Raw genomic sequence first — 19,590 nt, 5'->3', positions numbered from 1 at the left:
GGAACAAAAGGGAGCAGCAGAGGGGGAGCCAAGCCCAATCCCGGCTTTCTTATTGCAGGTCAGGGCTCAGGGGATCCTCAGCTGGGCTGCTGTGTCTCCAGTGGACAGCTCTCTCAACAGCTCTGGGGTGGGGGTGGGCGGCGGTCCCAGTGAGTCCCTGCAGCAGCTGGGGTGAGAGGCCTGCTGGCCCCCAACCTGCCCTGGTGCAGCCCCAGCTTCACCCCCCACACCAGGCGGCCCAGGCAGCCCCTTTTCTTTCTCAGGCCTTGGATGCCCAGTGAGACCTGGCCCCGTGCATAACCCATGCTGCAGCCTGCTGGCAGCCCTGGCCATGGTGGAAACCGAAACTGAGGCCTGGGGAGGGGGTTGTGCCAGGGAGCCTGGTCCACACTGCTGGCTCCTGGACCATGGCCTTGCATGGGCTGCTGGCTTGGGGCACCTGTGGGCCTCCGGACTCTGCATGGCCCAGGAGGAAGATGGGGAGGTAACTGCCCCAAGTGGGGGCCAAGACGGAGGCTCAGAGGGGCTCAGCTACCTGCCCAGGGCCGCACAGAGGCCAGACTCACAGCTGGGGCCCTGTCCGTCCAGTTGGTCGTGGCTCCCGTCCCACCCCCGCCCCTCACCTGAGCACCAAGAACTCTGTCTGTCCTAGAAAGAGTCTGCTCCAGGTCCAGGTGGCAGATATCAGAAGTGGGGATGTTGTAGACGTGGCGCCAGGAGCTCCAGACACCAGTGGTCCCACCCTGCTCTGTGTCAGCCCCTGCAACTGAGCTTCGGGGCACAGGGGTGGTGCAGGGTGGGGGCCACGGTCTCCGCTCACCTCCATGCCTCACTCAGCACCCTGCTCTGCCGGCCACCCACTCCTGCAGTGACACCTGCCAGGCAGACACGTTGCGGGGGCTGGGGCTATACCAGGTGATGCTGCCTTGTCAGCCCCTGGGGGCCCTAAGAGCAGCGGGCACCTGCTCCCCAGCCTCACAGGAGCGGGAGGCTTAGCTCACAGTTGGTGGCTGCCCAACACACACCCCTCTCCTGGGAGGCCTGGCTCAGCCATGACCTTGCCCTGAGGGTCGCACCTACGTTTGTACACGTGCACACCTGCACTTGACGTGTGTGCTGGCATCGTGTGTGAGCACACATGTATGTCCGTGTGCACCCAGGAGCACACACATCTATGTGCACACGTGGTGCATGTGGTTCATGTGGTTCATGTGTCCCCTGCAGGGATCTTAGGCACACGTGGCCCCACTGTGGGGCTTGGGTTGAGTGACGTGTGGCGTGTTTCTGTACTGTGGATACTGGAGCAGAGCCGGCCATGCATGTCCACACGTGTGTGCACTGTGGGGCGGGGAGGGTGTGCAGGCAGCCTCAATGGGAGAGCTGTGCCTGCCACACTTGTGGCCCTGGTGCCCAGCACCCTGGGGCCCAGGACGGGGACGGCTCCACAGGGCAGGTCTCCAAGGCAGAGCAGGAGGTGTGGCTGCGGGAGGGTTGGGAATGAAGGTACCCACAGACACTTCTTCCCCAGTTGAGGTGGGGTGGGCTGGGTACCCCAGGCTGGCCCTTGGCCCCAGCTTTCACCACATCTGCCCCTGCTTGGCAGGGCCAAGAGGGCTCTGGGGCCTTGAGCCCTCATGACATGGGTTCAGCCACTGAACAACTACCACCTGCATCAAGGGCCACACGTGCCCATCGAGCCAGCCCCACAGACAAGCAGAGGTGCTGACCCTGGGGGACCGACAGCTGGAGGGACCAGCCAAGGATCGCTCCCTGGCCCCTGGATAGGCCCCATGGGAGTCCAGCCTCAGCATCTAGAGCTGGAGGGCACCCAGAGCTTGTGGTGACAGCCCCTCTTCCCTGAAAACTGTCCAGTGACTCCCCGTCCAGCTGGCACAGGATGGGCTTCCAAGGGCCCCTTGGCCACCAGGAGGGCCAGCTCAGCTCCATCTGGCAGGGTGTGTGGCAGTGAGGCCAGTGACCCCCAGGGTCTGGAGGGGGGTGGGGTCCAGGGGCGGGTCCCACTGGAGCGGGGCAGGCTCACCCTGGGCTCTAGCACTGACCCCCTGAGGCTGGCTGGTCAGCTCTGGAGCACTCGGTTTTGGCTGAGGGCTTGCTGGAGCTCTGGATGCTGAGGGGTCTGTGGGGGTGGGATGTCATTTGGTGGTGGGGTCTCCACCCACCCCAGGGTCCAGGACTGGCTAGAGGACACTCCCCATAGGCCAGTGAGTGCAGGAGGCCAGATGCTGGCTGCCCCATTTGGGTTTGGCCTCTAGGGAAGCCCCAGGCCCCGGGTGGACAAATGACCACAGCAACAGAGCAAGTGCTGAGCTATAGAGAGTCACACCTGTCCCCAGCTCTGTCCCGTACTGTTCGTGGAATCCGGCCCTTGCCAGCAGCACAGCACAATGCTTGCTGTACACACGAGGAGACTGAGGCCCACACTGGCAGACGGCTTGTCCCTGTCCACACAGAATGAGCAGGTGGGCACTTGGGTGTGCTCCTGACCTGCCGACATTGTGCCCCCTGGAGCATGACCGCTCATGGGCTGCCCCACAGTAGGCTGTGGGGGGCAGATGGACTGGGTGGACCCCATGTCCTGGGGCCAACGGGAGAGGCAGCATACCTGTAGGGAGCAAGGTCGGGATCTGTGGCCCTGGCGGTTGTCAGAGGGGCTGACAGGGCTCTTCAGGGGGAGGAGCCAGGCTGTGGGGAGAGGGGAAAGATACGTGGAACATCCCCGGGGCAGCTCCTACTCATGGGCCCGTCGCCCTTCCATCCTGCCTTCCCTCCCTCCATGGCTGCCCGTCTGTCCAGTCTACCTGTCTTCCTGTCTGTCTTGTCGCTTGCTCTGCAGGCTTAGCCCATGGGCCCTGAGCCAGGCTGTCATGCCCAGGTCAGTGCTCTGCAGTGGGTCACGCCTGCCCTCCGCTCTCCCCCAGGCCCCTCCTCAGCCAAATGGTCCTACCCTGCAGACCGTCAGTCAGGGTCGTCCCAAGGCCCCAACCTGGCTGACCTCCTCAGGCCATTTGGCAGTAAGCAGGGGCTGGAGCCCCAGAGCCACGTGGTGGCGGCGGCTGTGTGCTCCCGTCCCTGTGGCCAGGGTCAGGGGTGGGGGCCCTGGAGACTGGGTCCTGGCCCAGCCGAGACTCCTGGCTACAGAAGGGTGGGGATGAGGGTGACCCTTGGCCGCCTGGCCTCACCAGCAGCTTCCTGGGACCTGAGCGTGGGGGACAGCGGTGATGCCAGCAAGCTGAAGAAAAATGATTCTCTCTGTCCTGGCATGAGAAACGCCCTCCTGAGTTCAGGACCTGTGCCCCAGGGAGGGCCCCAACATGTGGCCAGTCGCTGGGGCACAGGGAGGAAGACCTGGCCACCCTTTGGGGTGTTGTGGGGTAGCCCTGCCTGAGCTGGGTGGGGAGGGGCCCCTGGGGGCACCTGGAAGGAAGGGCTGTCAGGGTGGTCCTGGCTTGGCCACAGCCCCCGTAGGTCCAGACCCTCTGGCAGGTGCCAGGAGTTGGGAAGCAACTGGGTGTGTCTATGGGAAATGGAACTTCCAGAGGTCACCGCAGTCTCGAGAGGACAGGGCTGAGGGGCCTGGGTCAGCAGTGACCCCGTGTGGCAACAGCAGGCATGACGGCGGCTGAGCACCGCCCAGAGGCATAGGGGGTGGGGCCGTGAGGAGGGGGCGTGGGGAGAGGCGGGAAGCCTGCACAAGGTGGGCTCACAGCCCTGAGTCCTTTGGGGACCATTCCTTCATTCTCTACACACACTCACTGAGCAGGGTCTGTGGGTTGGGCCGCACTGAGGGTGAGGGGCTGATGCTCCGCAGGGACCTAAGGAGGAGACAGTGGTGAAATGCTGAGAAGGAGGCGAAACAGGTAAGAGTTGATGGCAGAGGAGGGCATTAGGGTGTGGGGGGGTAGATGGTGGCGGGGAGAGGAGGGCAGAGGGTGAAGGTAGTGGGAAGGAGGTGGAGCGGAGGGTGGTCTGGGGACAGGTGGGGCAGTCCTCAGCAAGGAGGTGAGGTGCTGGGAGTGCCAGGAAGGCGATGCTCTCCCACCCCGCCCCCATCTGACGAGAAAGGGTCGTGCTGGGCACATCACAGTAGCCATCCATCTGTCCGGGCTGCTGCCCCGTGGGCCCCTTCGATCCTGTTACAGATGAGGAGACGGGGGAGCAGAGGCTGGGACCTGGGTCTCTGCAGAGGCCCCATGTGGGGTAGGGGGGCTGCCTCTGGCTCCATCCAGGCTGAGGTTGCTCTGGTTACAGGTGGGGCAAGCCAGGAGCCCCACAATAGGGCCTGTCTGCCCTGGCCGGCCGAGAGGAGGGGCCTGGCCTAGTTGGGCACAGGGACATGGTGTGTGACCTCAGACTGGCTGGAGGCGTAGGCGCCAGCCCTCCCGTGGCATTCTGAGGTGTTGGAGGGCCCCAAGGTTTGTGCTGTGAGGGCAGCAGCTCTACGGAGAACCCTGGTGGGACCAGGTGGATGCTCTGATGTTTTCGGCTGGGGGTCTTGGGGTCCTCCAGGGATGTAGCTGACCCAGCTCTGTCCCCTACTCAGAGCCCAGCCCCCACACCAGGGCTGCAGGGTGTTCACTGAATGGGGGGCGGGCAGGTCAGCAACTAGGATTATAAGGTGTCCAGTGAAGGGATGGGGTGGGGGTGTGAGCCCCCCTGAAATCCCCATATCAGGCACATTCATGGTCACTTGCAAGGTCAGTTATTGAGCATTTATTCCCAGTTCTCAGAGCTCAGCTATGGCTGGGGAGGTGTGGCTGTGTTGTGGGGATGGAGGAGGCGGGGGCTGGTGGGCTGCCCTTGCTCCCAGGCTGAGGTCCTGCCTGGAAATTGCCAGGCAGGTGATGGAGGCAGCAGCCGCAATTAGGGGCCCGGAAGACCCCATGGAGCAGCGCTCAGGGTAGGCCTGGAGGGATGGCACGTGAGGTGAGGGCTGAAGAACGTGGCCCACACCCACCTCCATGTGAGACACTCAGGATGCGGGTGGAGGGGGCAGAGTCTAGCAGAAGCAAAGGCACAAGGTCGGATGGGCCTAGCAAGGAGGGTTGAGGTCTGCAGATGGAGAACCCAGCCAGGCTGGGGTGATGGACACAGAGGGTCCAAGCAAAGCAGCGTGGAGCAGGGTGCTCTGGGGTGTTGGCTGGGGGCCCAGGAGGAGCCCACCTCGAGGGTGGCCCAGGTCTTGGCTCTGCCTCTTCCAGGGTGACCCCGATCAAGTCTACAAATAAGCTCCTGGGGTTGAGGCTCTAGAAACAGGGAGGTGCTCTGGGGCAGTTTGTGGGGGTTGGGGTGTTGGGAGGGAGGCCCATGTGGGTCCCACAGCCCAAGAGCTTAATCCTCTGGAATCGCAGCTGCCTGGCTCCCTCTGCTGGCCCTGCCGGCCCCGCTCCAGGCCTGGCCATTGCAGGGATGGGTCCATGACTCTGACCCGCAGCCCCCAACCCTTGGAGTCCCAGCCTGCCATCCCCACCCCAGCATGATGCTCTCAGTTGTCCGGCTCCAGCGTCCACTCTGACAGCCACTTCAGGCAGGAGGCCCGCTGTGCTTCTGTCTCAGGGAGCTTGGCAGGGGGCGGTGGGGGCCGGCCCGGCCCGGGCAGGGGTGTGGAGGGGCTGCAGGGCCTGGGGTCCCCTTCTGTGGGGTTAGGGTCTGGGGCAGCTCGCAGGACCTGGACGAGCTTGTCCAGTGGCTGCACCAGGGTGTGGGGGCTCCAGCAGGCATCGAGGGTGGGCACGAAGGGGTCGAGCGTGCAGGCCTCCACGCACTCGGTGCATGTGGGGATGCGCAGGTAGAAGGCGTGGAGCATCATGCGGAAAGGCTGGTCCTCCTGGCTCGAGGCCTGGCCATAGGTCTGGTCCCCCACGATGGGGTGGCCCAGGGCGCTGCAGTGCACGCGCAGCTGGTGCGTCCGTCCTTTGGGGAGGAGAGGGGGCCGGTCAGGTGGGGGCGCCACCCCATGCCCACCCCCTGCCCATTCACGTCATGCCCAGCACCGTCCTTGAAACCTCACGCAACCCCTGGGGGCAGCAGTCCTCCCTGTTTCATGCCACAAAGACGTCAGAACAGAAGCGACTTCTGGGGTTGCCCCTGGTGAGGCCGGGGCGATGCTCGATCAACTAGAGAACCCAGGCCAGAGCGACCTCGTATGGGGCAAGAGGCTGCAGGCTGAGAGACTGAGTGTGGGGGAGGAGTCAGCCTGTCCAGCCATGTTGGGAGACCCTGGGCAGGTTCCTTTCCTGCGTGAAGGAGACACTTCGGTGCCCTGTGCCAGGAGATGCCCGAGGCAGGACACCATCAACAGACAGCAAGGAGACCTGGGCACGCGCCCTGGACACACCCGTGAGAGGCTGCAACAGCACTTTGGAGACAGGATCACCTGCATACAGTCCGTGTTCCAGGACCACCAGCTCAGTGAGGCTTGGTTTTGGGTTCTCACAGCCTGAGGAGAGCAGGGAAAGCCCAGAGAGTTGGCTGGGCCAGCTCCATGGCTGAGTCCACCCCAGCCCAGGTCGCCTGCCCGGGTTGCCCCAGCCTACCCAGGGTCCCCACCCCCTGCCCTCCGTACCCTGTGTGCCCTCAATGCACATGGTGTGGGTCCGGCCTTCTGTGCTGTTCTTGCCAATAGCATAGCTGATGGTCATTCGGCTCTCCTGAACATGTCCCCGCACCTGCCAGGAAGGGGGTCACACGCTGCTCACGGGGTCACCCACCACTGCTGGGAAACCCACCTGACAACCAGAGGCTACCAAAGTGGATTGAGAGTTGGAGTCTCCTGCTCCAAGGACCAGCCAGGCCTTACCAGAGCCAGATAAGCCTTGGTGACTCTCCGGTCCTTGAAGCACCTGTAGGCACTGCCTGCGGCTGCCTTGTTCAGGGCCACACAGAGTGCCCCGCTGGTGGAGAAGTCCAGTTGGTGGCAAAACCTGGCGTGGGGCAGAGGATCAGTGGTGGCTGGGCTGTGGGCCGCTTCCCACCGATGGAGGCTGCTGTGGGTACCTGAACCCGTAGCAGGTGTCAGGGTCGGCCAGCTCTGGGAAGCGGTGCCGCAGCTGCTTCTGGAGGGTCAGCGTCTCCCACCAGGCCTTGCTGTCGATGCGCACATCCCAGTGCTTGTTCACCACCAGGAAGTCACGGCTCCGGTACACGACACACAGGTTCTCCACGCTGCCTGGCTCCATGGTGGCTGCAATGCAGGGCAAGTGCATGGAGCGGGGTCATGGGGTGCCCAGCCCACATCAGGGTCCTGCCCACCTGGCGTGGACAGGCCTGCTCCCCAGGGCTCTGGGTGAAGCCACCGAGGCTGTGTCAGGCAAGCTTGCAGACCTACTGTGTGCCTGCACTCCCACCTCTGAGTCAGGTAGCAGGGTGTCAAGTAGCAGGGGTCTGGCCAATATCAGGGGAGCTAGTGTTGCCCTAGGCTCTGGCTGTGGGGCAGTCCGGCCAGACCCGGGCCTGGGGAGAAGCAGTTTTGCCCTCCAGCCTGCTCCCACGGACCCTTCCCGGACGGGCCACGGACGCGCGATAGGGGCCTTTTCCTGAGTGGGGTGGGGTGCAGGGCAGGGGATGGGGCTCTCCCTCTCCCACGTAGACGTCCCCTGCCCTGCCTCCCCTCCGAAGAACCCTCGCCTCCCGCGTCTGATGGGCACAGGCAGAGAGGTGCCTGGCGGACTCCACTGCGAACACTTCCCGCGCCCCTGCCCACTCCGAGATCGACCTGCAGCTGAGCTGCGCCGTCTGGGCCCCCGATGCTGCTGCCCGGCCCTGGCTCCTGCCCTCACGTCTCCCTGCCTCGTGGCCCAGCGGCTCCGGAGCCGTCACTTAGACCACAGAGCTGCGCCTCGCCCGACCCGGCCTGGACGCTCAGTCCCGCCCACGTCCCGCCCACGGCGCGGACGGGCGGCCGTGCTGACCAATGGAGAGCGTCCGGGTCCCGCCGCTCCAGCTCCAACGTAGGACTCGGCCCCGCCCTACCTGCGCGCGCAGCCACGCCCACGCCCCGCCCCTCCCGCTGACCAATGGCGAGCTCCCGGGTACGCCGGCCGTTGATTGGCGGCGCCCGGTCGCTTTGGGCTGGAGCTGCGCGCGGGGCGCGGGAGGTTCGCAGCCGGTGGCGGGCGGCCATGGAGGACTATGAGCGGGAGCTGTACGGCGTCGAGGACGACTTCCACAGCCAGTTCGCGGCCGAGCTCGAGGTGCTGGCCGAGCTGGAAGGTAGGGTTGGGCACTGCCGTGGCCTCGTCCCCCCCGTAGCTCGACAGGGGTCTGGCCCACCCGGGGATTCCAGGAGTGCTGCTCGGAGGGGAGGCGCGAAGGCCGGGAGGCAGCAACCAGCTTAGAGAGAGCAGGGACCTGCAGCGCCGCCGACCTCGGGGGCTGTGACTGTGTGTGTAGACAAGCTGCCCTGGACGACTGCTGTGAGTTTTCTCTCTGCAGGGACAACCGCCATGTCACCTTCCAGGGACCCCTGGCCCACCGTGGGCCGGCCCCGCCTGACGTTCGAGGAGACCATTGCTGGAGGGAACGCTGCCACTCGCTGCTCTCCAGGCGGACCTCCAAGGAACAGCAAGGGCGGTGCCAGGAAGAGGCAGCTGGCCGCTGACATCCACGGGGACAGACCCCTGCCCCCTAGTATGTTTTCCGGGGGCCCAGAGCATAGGGGTGGGGTTCAAGGCTGGGGAAGGACCTCTGTTCCTTCCATGTCTCCCCAGCCCCCAAAGTCAAACGGTCCAGGCTGGAGGCTGCCAGGAGACTGAACTTCAGATCCGATGACATGGAAGAGCCGCTGCCTCCTGACTCCCCCACTCAGGACATCACTCCCCCACCGAGTCCTGAGGTCCCTGCTGAGCTGTGGGGCAAGAGGTGTGTAGCTTTGGGTATAGGTATCTCAGTATCTTGGAAGGATCCGGTTTCTTCGACAAGGTCGTGAGGCCAGGGGATTGGGGGCCTGTGGGAGGGCTGGGTAGCCAGTGGTGGATCCAAGTCCCTTCCGCAAGAATCCCCAAGATGGTCATGGTCCCTTCCAGGCCCTTGGACACCGGGGCTGATGTGGGTCTCACTAGGGCCTCACCAGCCGCCCGCAATCCTGTCCTGAGGCGGCCCCCTGTCTTGGAGGACTACATCAATGTGACCTCCACAGGCGGCGACCGGGCCTTTCTGGTGCTTCGGGCTGACCCAGTGGGCACTGGGGTCCAGGTGGGTGCTGTGCAGACACGAGCGGGGGCCTGGACATCACATCCCCCACCCTGCCTGACCCTGAGAACCCTTCTAGAGGTCCATCTGGTCTTTAGTCTTCCACTCAGGAGAGCCATTTTTCTCCTTCACTTTTCTTTCCTTTCTCTCCTTTTTTTTTTCTCCTTCTTTTTACTTTTTCTCACCTTTTCTCCTCTTTTCCATGTTAGAGCTGCTGCCATTCCAGTGATCCCTTGGGGTCCCTGGTGAGAAGGGGCTCCTCGTGGCCCATTGATGCTAGGGAATGCCACCTAGGTCCCTGAGCACTGTTGGGATTGGAGCTGTAGAAATCCTATAACCTAGAGGAAGGTGACTGATGCTCTCCCTTCCCTGCAGAGCCCTCTTCTTGACATCCGGTGGCGTGGCCATGGCCAGCTGGACCTGCTGGGCATGTCCTTTGCCTCCTTGAAGGAGAAGGTCGACAGCGAGGTATGGTCTGCTGGGGTTTGCTGGGAAGGGAGAGGTATCTCTGGGGTGACTGGCTGGCTGAGCCATCCTGATTCCAACCCCATTGTTTGCACAGCGGCGACAGCGACTGCTGGAAGAGGCCCAGCGGCTATCGGACACACTGTGCAGGTGACACAGTGGGCCCCTCCACCTCTGAGGTCCTCACCGGTCCTTGGACTGCTGACCACCAGCATGTATTCTGGGGGGTGTGACCCCTGCATGGGGTTAAGGCCCAGTGGTTCAGGGCACAATGCTCTCCAGTCTTAGGTCAGAGGAGGTGGAGGAGGGGCCCCAGCCCTCGGGGGCCCCCGAGGAGGAGCCGGCTGACAGCCAAGATGCCTCCCAGCATTGCCTCTGGGTGGATGAGTTTGCACCCCAACGCTATACAGAGCTGCTCAGTGACGATGTGAGATCTTGTTTTTGCTTAAGTGAAGTGTGACTGGTTTCTTTGTTGCTGAGAGAAAAGAACTTAGGGTCTGGCAGGTCTTCATTTTGCTAGCCCATAGAAGTGTCAGGATTTAGAGGAGGGATTTGACCCGCCTCATTGAATTGTAGATGGGGAAACTGAGGCCAGTACAGAGCCTTTTTTTTTTTTTTTTTTTTTTTGTGGTACGCGGGCCTCTCACCGCTGCGGCCTCTCCCATTGCGGAGCGCAGGCTCCGGACGCGCAGGCTCAGCGGCCATGGCTCACGGGCCCAGCCGCTCCGCGGCATGTGGGATCCTCCTGGACCGGGGCACGAACCCACGTCCCCTGCATCAGCAGGCGGACTCCCAACCACTGTGCCACCAGGGAAGCCCAGTACAGAGCCTTTTACCGGTCATCATTTGTCATTCAGCCTCAGCATCGCTGTGTGTATCTTTGGGTTCATGACAGTAGGGTGACATGAGGGGCAGGCACTAGGAGTCCTTGGTGCTGGTGGCTGCCCACCCCCCCAGGCCGGGCCTCTCTTCCTGCAGTTCACCAACCGCTGCCTCCTCAAGTGGCTGAAGCTGTGGGACTTGGTGGTGTTTGGCCGAGAGCGGCCCACCCGGAAGCCCAGACCCAGTGTGGAACCGGCCCGTGGTGGCAAGGAGGCCACAGCCTCCAGCAAGTGGAAAAGCCACGGACAGGTGCTAGAGGAGATGCTGGAGGCCGAGCTGGATCCAAGTGGGCGGCCCCGGCAGAAGGTGAGCCCACCTGGCTGTGGGCTGTTCTCTGGATGGCTGGCACCTTTGCAGCCTCTGGGGGCCATGAGGCACATTTACTGCCCCGGAGGCTGTAGGTGGGATGATGTCAGGGTCTTGGTGAGGAGTGAGCTGGGATTTGAGTCCTATTTTCTAATGACTTAGATGAGACTAGCAGTCCTTGCAGGGCCCTGCACCTCCCCACAGTGATTACGCTGGACAGTGGGTGGGTTCTGGGTGTTAGTCACGTCAGTAACAGCTGTGTCTTTGTCAGGTCCAAACGTCACTTGCTTCATGCAAGGCTTTATTCTCACTCTGCACGATCAGCAGGCAGGGGCTCGTTCTCCTTTGGTGACTGGGGCAGGGTAGGAGAATATCTCTGAGCACTGAGCTTCATGGGATAGGATTTTCAGTCTCTGGCGGTTGGGCCAGGGTCTCCCAGAGTCCGTGAGGTGGTGTGGGTTACAGCACATTTTCTCCTGCCTCGGCTGCAGGTGGCACTGCTGTGTGGGCCCCCAGGGCTGGGCAAGACCACCCTGGCCCACGTGATTGCGCGGCACGCTGGGTACTCTGTGGTGGAGATGAACGCGAGGTGAGTTGGGGGAGGGCCAGGTTTCCATTTGTCCTGATGTGTCTGGTCGAGCCTGGGATACAACCCTGAAAGCCTGGGGGTGGTGGGCTGTGGAATTGTCCATCCTCAGGGCTCAATGGGATTTGGCTGCAGTGTCATGGGGTGGCCTTGTGTAGTATCTGTGAGTTGTACATGTGGTGGCTCTGCCCTGGGAGATTGTCCTGCTGGGGACACTGGCTGCTGCCCTGGCTGAGGCCATGGCTGCCCTGACAGCCCCTCCCTGGCCTCTTGGTTCCAGTGATGACCGCAGCCCCGAGGCCTTCCGAACACGCATCGAGGCAGCCACGCAGATGGAGTCGGTGTTGGGCACTGGTGGGAGGCCCAACTGCCTGGTTATCGATGAGATTGACGGGGCCCCCACGGTGGGCCTCCTGGGTGTGCTGTGGCCGGGTGGGCAGGCAGTGGAGGCTGTGACTCACCGCTGTCTGCATGTCCCCCCAGGCCGCCATCAATGTTCTCCTGAGCGTCTTGGACCGCCAGGGCCCACAGGAGGCAGAGCCAGGGGGCCCCGCTGTGCCCACAGTTAGGGGGCGGCGGCGCCGGGCAGAAGGGGCGATCTTGATGAGGCCCATCATCTGCATCTGCAATGACCAGTGAGTGGGGCGGGGCGGGGTCTCTGCTGGGTGGGCGTGCCCCACCCCTGCTGGGCTGCGTGCCGCACCCTGGCGCCCCTGGCCAGGTGGGCTCCCCGTGCAAACCGCTCATCCCACAGGTTCGCGCCCTCCCTTCGGCAGCTGAAGCAGCAGGCACTCCTGCTCCACTTCCCGCCCACACTGCCTTCCAGGCTCACGCAGCGGCTCCAGGAGGTCCGTGAGGGCTGCCCTCCCTCTGCTGTCAGGCCCCCGGCCTCCCAGCTGTTCCCAGGATATGGGGTTGGAGGTGCTGGGACAGTTTGGTCTCTGGTGGTGGGTGGTTCCAAGCAGCGACCGAGGTCCTTTCTCAGGGATTTTCAGCTTTTGCTCCCCATAGGACAGGAGCTGACCCCTGTTTCTAGGGAGGAGGTGGCTTCAGGGTGGGGTTGGGGGCGACACTTACCCTCTCACTTCCCTGCAGATCTCCCTGCGGCGGGGCATGCGGGCTGACCCTGGTGCGCTGGCGGCTCTCTGTGAGAAGACAGACAACGACATCCGCGCCTGCATCAATGCCCTGCAGGTGGGCAGGTGGCCGTGGCAGGGGTGGGGCAGGGGCAGCCAGCAGCCAGCACTCCCCCCTCCCCGCACCACCACCGTGTCCAGTTTCTACACGGGTGGGGGTCAGCCACCCTCACCGCCCCACCCCCCACCCCATGTTCAGTTCCTGCATGGGCGGGGCCAGCGGGAGCTGAGCGTTCAGGCTGTGCAGACCACACGCATTGGCCTCAAGGACCAGCGCAAGGGGCTCTTCTCCGTGTGGCAGGAGGTCTTCCAGCTGCCCCAGGCCCAGAGGTAGGTAGGCCAGCCCCAGTCTGGACGTCCACAGTACCCTAGCCCTGGGATGCCAGCCAAGTCGGCCTTTGCTGACGGGGTGTGAGGCTGCACGGCCCTGGGGGCTGCTTGGCTTTGTCTCGGCCTCCCTCACTGTCCCTTCTCGGGGACCTCAGGGTATCATAAACATACACAAGCTGGTGCCGCCGCCGGGAGGGATAGGGTGAGCAGGGCTGGGTCCAAGGTGATGGGGTGGGGGCTCCACTCCAGCCTCAGCGCCCTCTCTGCAGGTGCCGTGTGGGTCAGGACCCAACCCTGCCCACCCACACACTCCTGCTCGGTGATGAGCACATGGGTTCAGGGCCCCTCGCTGCCAAGGTGCCCCTGACTGTGGCCTCTCAGCGGTTCTACCACATCTTGCATGTGGCTGCTTCTGCGGGTGAGCACGAAAAGGTGGTCCAGGTAACCATGCTCTACTTCAAACCTTTGTAGGGGGCTGGGGGCAGGAGGCCAGCATCTGGCAGTGTTTCTCATCCCCAGACAGTGAGTGGGACACACTTCAGATGGTGCTGATCCCGAGGAGAAACAGGCGGGCGGAAGGGCAGGGAGTGGACACGGGGCATTGGGAGGCTTCTGAGAAGGGGTGGGAGCAGGAACAGGTTGGGAGGAAGGACTGACCCTGGCAGGAGGGGGATGGCCAGCGTGGGGTCGTATGATGGGGTCACTCTGGCTGTTCTTGGGGAACTATCTGAAGGGACCCGGCAGTAGCCGGGAGGGTCTGGGTTCTGGAATTGAGCTGTGGGAACAGGGATGTGGGTGCACGTGGGGTGGAGAGCAGGTGGCGGATGCCCCCCATCCCCTGGGAAGCCTGGTGTAAGTTGCCTCCTTGGCTAAGCAGCTTTGGATTAGCAGCTGGGGATCCTTGCAAATCTGGAAATCCACTGTGTGGAGGGCAATGTGGTGGCTGGAGGGGAGAGATTCCCACATGGAACAAGAGTGGGGGCTTTGTGTCCTTGATTCTGGTGAACAGAACTTCCTTTAGGGAGGGGTTGGGGGCTTTTTTCTCACATGTCTCAGGGTCTTGGTCAAACCAGAGTTGGGGTGGCAGGGTGGGCCTTCCTGGCCACCCCCATCCCCAGGGCCCTGTGGCTACTTGCTGGTGTTTGCAGCTGTGCCTGAGACCCTGGGCCTTGCAGGCAGGTGGGAGGGGAAGGGTCCCACTGGGTGGTGCTTGTGCTGTGGGTTGGGGGGGTATGAGGCTGGAGGGGCTCAGGGAACTGGCCTGCCCACCTGCCCACAGGGCCTATTCGACAATTTCTTGCGGCTGAGGCTGCGGGACTCCAGCTTGGCAGCTGTGTGCATAGCCCTTGACTGGCTGGCCTTCGACGACCTGCTCGGCCGGGCCGCCCACCACGGCCAGAGCTTCCAGCTGCTGCGCTACCTGCCCTTCCTGCCCCCGGCCTTCCACCTGCTCTTTGCCTCCAGCCACGTGCCAAGGATCACCTTTCCCAGCAGCCAGCAGGAGGTGCGCCCCACGCCCTGCCCATACCCAGGGTCTAACACCGGGGCCCTGGGTAACTTGGTCCTTGTCCGCCCTCCACCCCAGGCCCAGAATCGGATGAGCCGGACACACAACCTGATCCAGACGCTGGTGTCGGGCATCACGCCAGCCACCCGCAGCCGGGCTGCACCGCAGGCGCTCATTCTGGACACCCTCTGCCTGCTCCTGGACATCCTCACACCCAAGCTGCGCCCCGTGAGTGCCTTGCCTGGAAGGGCTGTGGCTCTTGGTGGGGGCAGGCCCCTGGCCATGCTTAGCACCCCTGCCTGCTGCCCACTGTCCCACAGGTGAGCACACAGCTGTACAGCGCCCGAGAGAAACAGCAGCTGGCCAGCCTCGTGGGTACCATGCTTGCCTATAGCCTCACCTACTGCCAGGAGCGCACGCCCGACGGGCAGTATGTCTACAGGCTGGAGCCGTGAGTCTGTGCAGCACCTGGGGTGGGGGTCCCTGGGGGCAGGAGGCTGGGGGCTGGGCTCCAAGTGCCATGCTGATTGCTTGGCACGAGTCTAAATGCATGGCTTTGGAGGTGTGAGTCTGTTTCCCCATTGGAGGGTGGGAGAGTCAGTTCTAGCTCATTCCTTGCCCACATGTGACTGTGAGGTGGGCACAGCCCTGGGACTTGAGATTTACTGCAGAGTCTCTCAGTGCCCCCGGGAGCTACCCCCAGAGGGCCCTTGAGCTCCCCAGGGCCCCGTTTCTCTGTCCTGAGAGGGTCGTGGGGATGGAGGACCGGCAGCAGTGGTGTCCAGATGCAGATCCTTGAGGCAGTAATGATGCTGGTTCCCAAGCACTCAGCCCCAGGCCTGAATCCAGGCCATGCCACGTTGTGTCAGTTCCTCCCTTGCAGCCCTCTTCAAGCCCATATACAGTTGGGGAAATAGAGGCTCAGAGTGGGTAACACCCCTGCTGCCACAGAGCTGGGTGTGGCAGGGACAGGACTGGGCCCCGTCCTGCATTGTTGCATTCTGGCAGTTGGGGTTGGTGCTAGTGAGTAGCTCCTGCCCCGTCTCTGCTGACGAGTGCCCTGGTGTCCTGCCCTGCCCTGCTCACCCTGAGAGCAGGAACGTGGAGGATGTCTGCCGCTTTCCCGAGCTGCCCACCCGCAAGCCCCTCACCTACCAGGCCAAGCAGCTCATTGCCCGCGAGATTGAAGTGGAGAAGATGCGGCGGGTGGAGGCCTTGGCCCAGGCTAGGGTCAGCCCCCAGGTGAGCCCACCCCGGGCTCTGGGCAGAGCAGGGCCCTCAGAGTGGACACCGTCCCTGGTATGGTCCTTCCCAGTCAGCTCTCACTGTACGTGATTTCCTGTAGGTGGACAGGGGTCCCCTGGGGGGCACTGGGGAGAAAGGGGCGCAGCCATCTGCCCCGTGCAGCCATGAGCAGCGGCTGGAGTGCATCCTGAAGAGAGCTGCCCTGGAGGAGCAGGTGTGGTAACCCTAACCCTAATGGGGGGTGCGGCTAGGTGGTCAGAGGGTGGGGCCATGTGGGCCTGGGTGGGCGACCTTGGAGTGCTATGGTTCTAAGTCCTGGAGTTCCAGCTCCCTGCTGTTCAGCATGATGGTTCCACCTGGCTTCAGTTTCTCATCTGGGCAGGATGCTGGCACCTCCCGCCCTGGACCTGACCTTGGCAGGGAGCAGGCGACTGTGAGGGTGGTGAAGGGTGGAGGGAACACTTGCAGGAGAGGGTCAGCGCTGGGGTGAGGGTAGGGGGCCATTGCCCAGAGGTGCCACGAGACCCCCTCCTCCCTGGGAGATGGCCTCTGGGCCCTCCCCCCAGGTAGGGGACTGTGCGCTGTGGGTCAGCCCCCATGAACCTGACCGACCTATCTCCTTTAGCCCGAGAGGGACTTCTTCGGTCGTGTGGTTGTCAAGAGAGCGGCAGCCCCGAGCACAGGTGTGTGGGGAGGTGGGGGCGGTTGAGGGACTGGGGTCGGGGTCGGATGGAGGAACGACTGTGTGGCCCCTGCAGAGCACGCAGCCCCTGAGACTGACACGGCCGAGCAGCGCATGGGCACTGCGGTGGGCAGGAGCGACGTCTGGTTCCGCTTCAAGGAGGGCGTCTCCAATGCCGTGCGGCGCAGCCTGTACATCAGGGACCTGCTGTAGCCTGGGCCACACTAAGCCCCCAGGATCCATGCTGCCACCCTGGGCTGTGCTAGATACTCTGACCCACACTTGACGTCCCTAGGATCTATGCTGGACACCGTGGGGGCCGTGCTGGACCCCCCCCCGTCCATGCCGGACACTCTGGGGTTGTGCCAGACACCCTGGATCCACACCGGACACCCTGGAGCCACACCAGACATCCCCAGATACACACTGGGTGCCTGGGTGTTGCTTTCTCTCTCCTAGAAAATGTACAAAATCATGTGCATCCTTGAAAACTCTTTATAAAAGTCACACTTTCACAGAGTTGTCCTCTTCACAGGGAGGCGTGAGTCTGGGGTATGGGGGCCTCACAGGATGGCACACTTGCCCTTCTCCACCCACGGGTTGTTCTTCATCAGGTCGGGGTTCAGGAAGGGGTCCTTGGGGATCCCGTCCTCAATCCACTTGAGGAACCTGTGGGTGGGGAGGGTGGGATGAGTACGAGGGCACCTGCCCTCCCTGAGAAGTGCTGCCTGATGGCAGTGTGTGAGGGTGTGGTCTTGGCTCATACAAATGAGCACAGAACAGGGAAATGAGATGCAAATCATGGCTGGCCTTGGGTGGGGTGTGGCCAGGGCTCCATGGGGTCCTGGGGACTCACTCAGGGATAGTCTTGGATGACATCTCCCTCTTGAAGGCCAGCTGGTACTTGAGGCTCTCAACCTCTTTCTTCATCTGGGGCACGTCCCACTCCTCCATGGCATCCGGGGCTTCGGAAGTGGCCAGCCTGGGGCTAGAAGGTATGGGAGGAATCAACAGAGCCAGGGGGCTGCCAGTCTACCATAACCCTCCAGATGCTCCCTCCCCACTGGTGAGCCCCCTCCCACCCCCCCAACAAAGGGAGGGAGGGAGCCCCACCCTATCACACTGATACCAGCTCACTGGGGAGGTCCTCACAGCCCATGCCACTCACCAGGGTACAGGGCTGAAGCTGAGGCCCCACTAATGAGGCCCCGTGTGCCTGCCCCCCACCTCCCATGGGGCTAATTAACTGCAGGGAAAACTTTCCACCCCTACCCACCAGCAAAGCCTCACCAAGGCTGGGCCTCTGGGTTGGAGAAGGTGGGGTAATGTCCCTGTGCTGGGGGATAGCAGAACAGGACAGGTCCCCTGACCCTCCACCTGCAAGGCCCACTTTACACTCCCGGTAGCAGAAGCCTATCGTGTCAGGGGTGGGACCCTGACACACTCATACCCATACCCTGACACACTCATACCCATACCCACACGTGCCTTCCCCTGCTTTGCATGGGCAAAGCCCACCCTGAGGGCAGGTTAATCTAGGGGCCAGGAGGGTGAGGCTGCTATTTGCATCTAGCCAGGGGGCTGGGGGCAAGTGCTGGGGATTTTGGGGTCCCAGGCTGAGCAGCTGGTCCAAGACTTGGAACCCCTGCAGCCTCCCACTGCCCAGTGTCTCCTCTGACCTGCCTACAAGCCCCTGGACCCGTCTCTGGGGGTGGGGGTGGGGGTGGGCCTGGGGCCCGCCCACCCATCAAGCCACAGGTTCACACCTCTCAGGAGACCCAGCCAGCTGCGGTCAAGTGAGGGCAGGTGGCTCCTTGTCTCCCCTGCCGCAGCCCACTCAAGGGGTCCAGGGAGCCCCTTGCTGTCCCCCATCCCCTGCCCTCATCACTGAGGCTGGGAGCCAGAGAGCCGACTTTCTTGACCTGGGAAGTGTGGGCAGGTCCTGCTAGGAGTGTGACCTCTCCTGCCTCTGGCCGTTGAGGGAGCTCCTGGAAGGGTCAGCCAGGAGCAAGGGTGAGAGCTGGGGGAGTAGGGGGACTTCTCAGGGGCAGCCAGGGGGGCGAGCAGGGGCTCCCTCCTAGAGACCGCGAGCTCCAGCACCCCACCCGGCGGCTCAGGTTCTCAGAGAGTCACGTGGGGGGGGCCTCCCAGGCTAGGGGCGGTGGCAGCCCGGTCCGCAGCCCCCTCCCCCATCTCCGCCAGCCCTGTCTGCGCGCAGCCGCCGCCGCCGCCCGCCCTGCGCGCCCCCGGCCTCGGCTCACGGCGCTGGCTCGGCGGGCACTGTGGGCGGCGCGCACGGCGCATGGACGCGGCTCCCCACGCAGCCAGCCCGCGGACGAAGGGGTCCTCTCCACCGGTCAGGCCGGCCCGTTGTGACACGAAGACGGACAGGCAAGGGTGCCTCGGGGGTTAGGGTGGTCCACGGCAGCCCATGGGACCTGGGCAAGCCCCAGAGCCCCAGGCCTCGGTTTTCTGCGCAGCGCAAGGGGCCAGTTCACCAGACCTACCTTGGACGGTGACCGCTAGGGCAAAGATGACAAGGGCCAAGTGATGGCGAGGGCGAAGTGATGGACGAGTGAGCCGGGCACACAGGCGGGCACAGCCCAGGCAGGTGCCCCGCCCACTCCTGCCACCTGGGCCAGGCCCTGGCACCGCCCCCACTCTCTGCCCTCCCTCCTCAGGGTTGGGTTGACCCTGGGGATCTGGCTTCATCCGGCACACTGCCAACCCCTGGGGGTGGCAGATGCGTCCGGGAGCAGTGTGGGGTCAGCTCTGGCCCTGGGTGATATGTCCTCCCACTGGGCTGGATGGGCTCCTGGGCTGTCACGTTGTGCAGCACCAAAAACCATCAGCTGTTAGGTTGTGCCCCAGCCCCTGTTGCCTCTCATGGGCTGGAGTCACCAGGCCAGGTGGGAATAGCAAGGATGGGGTCAAGATGCTACATCCCCCTGGGGCTTCAGCAGTGTCCACTGATAGGCCCAGAGCTGACCCACCACAGTGTGAGCCTATTCTGGCCAGGCCACCTGGGCCTGGGTGGAGTTGCTTCCTGCTCCGGCCCCTGCCCTGCATTCCCAGGCCAGAGGCAGTCAGACTGGGCAGCTATGGTGGGTGGCAGGGCCCAGCTCACCAACCAATCCCCTCGGAGGCCACACCCCACAGCTCCCCAGGGCAGCCGGGGCCAGACCCTCGGCAGGTGCTCCTGCAGCCTCCCCTGGCTGACTCTGTGCCCACTCAGAAGGCAGGA

The 19,590-nt window shown here is 63.6% G+C and overlaps 3 protein-coding genes across 11 annotated transcripts; 1 reads left to right on the top strand and 2 right to left on the bottom strand.

Annotated features, from left to right (window-relative positions):
* Positions 1–4,716: 4,716 nt before the first annotated feature.
* Positions 4,717–8,041, bottom strand: RPUSD1 (RNA pseudouridine synthase domain containing 1). 5 transcript variants are annotated; one of them, XM_059038493.2, is made up of 6 exons: positions 7,733–8,023; positions 7,015–7,201; positions 6,818–6,941; positions 6,584–6,686; positions 6,395–6,457; positions 4,717–5,931 (listed from the first exon to the last, which is right to left on the bottom strand). In XM_059038493.2, exons 2-6 carry the CDS (start codon positions 7,194–7,196, stop codon positions 5,504–5,506), a joined length of 900 nt encoding a protein of 299 aa, XP_058894476.1. In that variant the 5' UTR covers positions 7,197–7,201; positions 7,733–8,023; the 3' UTR covers positions 4,717–5,503. The 5 variants fall into 5 exon arrangements, with proteins under 5 accessions (XP_058894476.1, XP_058894475.1, XP_066868743.1 ...); XM_059038492.2 differs by having other exon boundaries at positions 6,356–6,457; positions 7,733–8,020; XM_067012642.1 differs by having other exon boundaries at positions 7,015–8,024.
* CHTF18 (chromosome transmission fidelity factor 18) lies at positions 7,936–16,865 on the top strand. 5 transcript variants are annotated; one of them, XM_067012635.1, is made up of 22 exons: positions 7,936–8,229; positions 8,452–8,646; positions 8,727–8,877; positions 9,078–9,210; positions 9,583–9,675; positions 9,770–9,822; positions 9,955–10,099; positions 10,651–10,860; positions 11,352–11,449; positions 11,727–11,850; positions 11,930–12,081; positions 12,201–12,294; positions 12,542–12,640; positions 12,782–12,912; positions 13,182–13,353; positions 14,192–14,416; positions 14,498–14,647; positions 14,740–14,870; positions 15,517–15,661; positions 15,765–15,878; positions 16,290–16,347; positions 16,423–16,865. In XM_067012635.1, exons 1-22 carry the CDS (start codon positions 8,034–8,036, stop codon positions 16,557–16,559), a joined length of 3,006 nt encoding a protein of 1,001 aa, XP_066868736.1. In that variant the 5' UTR covers positions 7,936–8,033; the 3' UTR covers positions 16,560–16,865. The 5 variants fall into 5 exon arrangements, 4 of the variants coding, with proteins under 4 accessions (XP_066868736.1, XP_058894450.2, XP_058894451.2 ...); XM_059038467.2 differs by having other exon boundaries at positions 9,042–9,210; XM_067012636.1 differs by having other exon boundaries at positions 8,073–8,229; positions 9,155–9,210.
* Positions 16,824–18,988, bottom strand: GNG13 (G protein subunit gamma 13). The gene is made up of 3 exons (XM_059038510.2): positions 18,854–18,988; positions 17,203–17,334; positions 16,824–17,015 (listed from the first exon to the last, which is right to left on the bottom strand). The coding sequence occupies exons 2-3, from the start codon at positions 17,298–17,300 to the stop codon at positions 16,910–16,912; spliced, it is 204 nt and encodes a 67-aa protein (XP_058894493.1). The 5' UTR covers positions 17,301–17,334; positions 18,854–18,988; the 3' UTR covers positions 16,824–16,909.
* Positions 18,989–19,590: the final 602 nt, after the last annotated feature.

This window comes from Kogia breviceps, chromosome 14 (assembly GCF_026419965.1).
Source record: "Kogia breviceps isolate mKogBre1 chromosome 14, mKogBre1 haplotype 1, whole genome shotgun sequence".
Classification (NCBI taxonomy): domain Eukaryota; kingdom Metazoa; phylum Chordata; class Mammalia; order Artiodactyla; family Physeteridae; genus Kogia; species Kogia breviceps.
The sequence above is the reverse complement of the archived record's forward strand: the minus strand, read 5'-3'. Positions and strand labels throughout refer to the sequence as shown.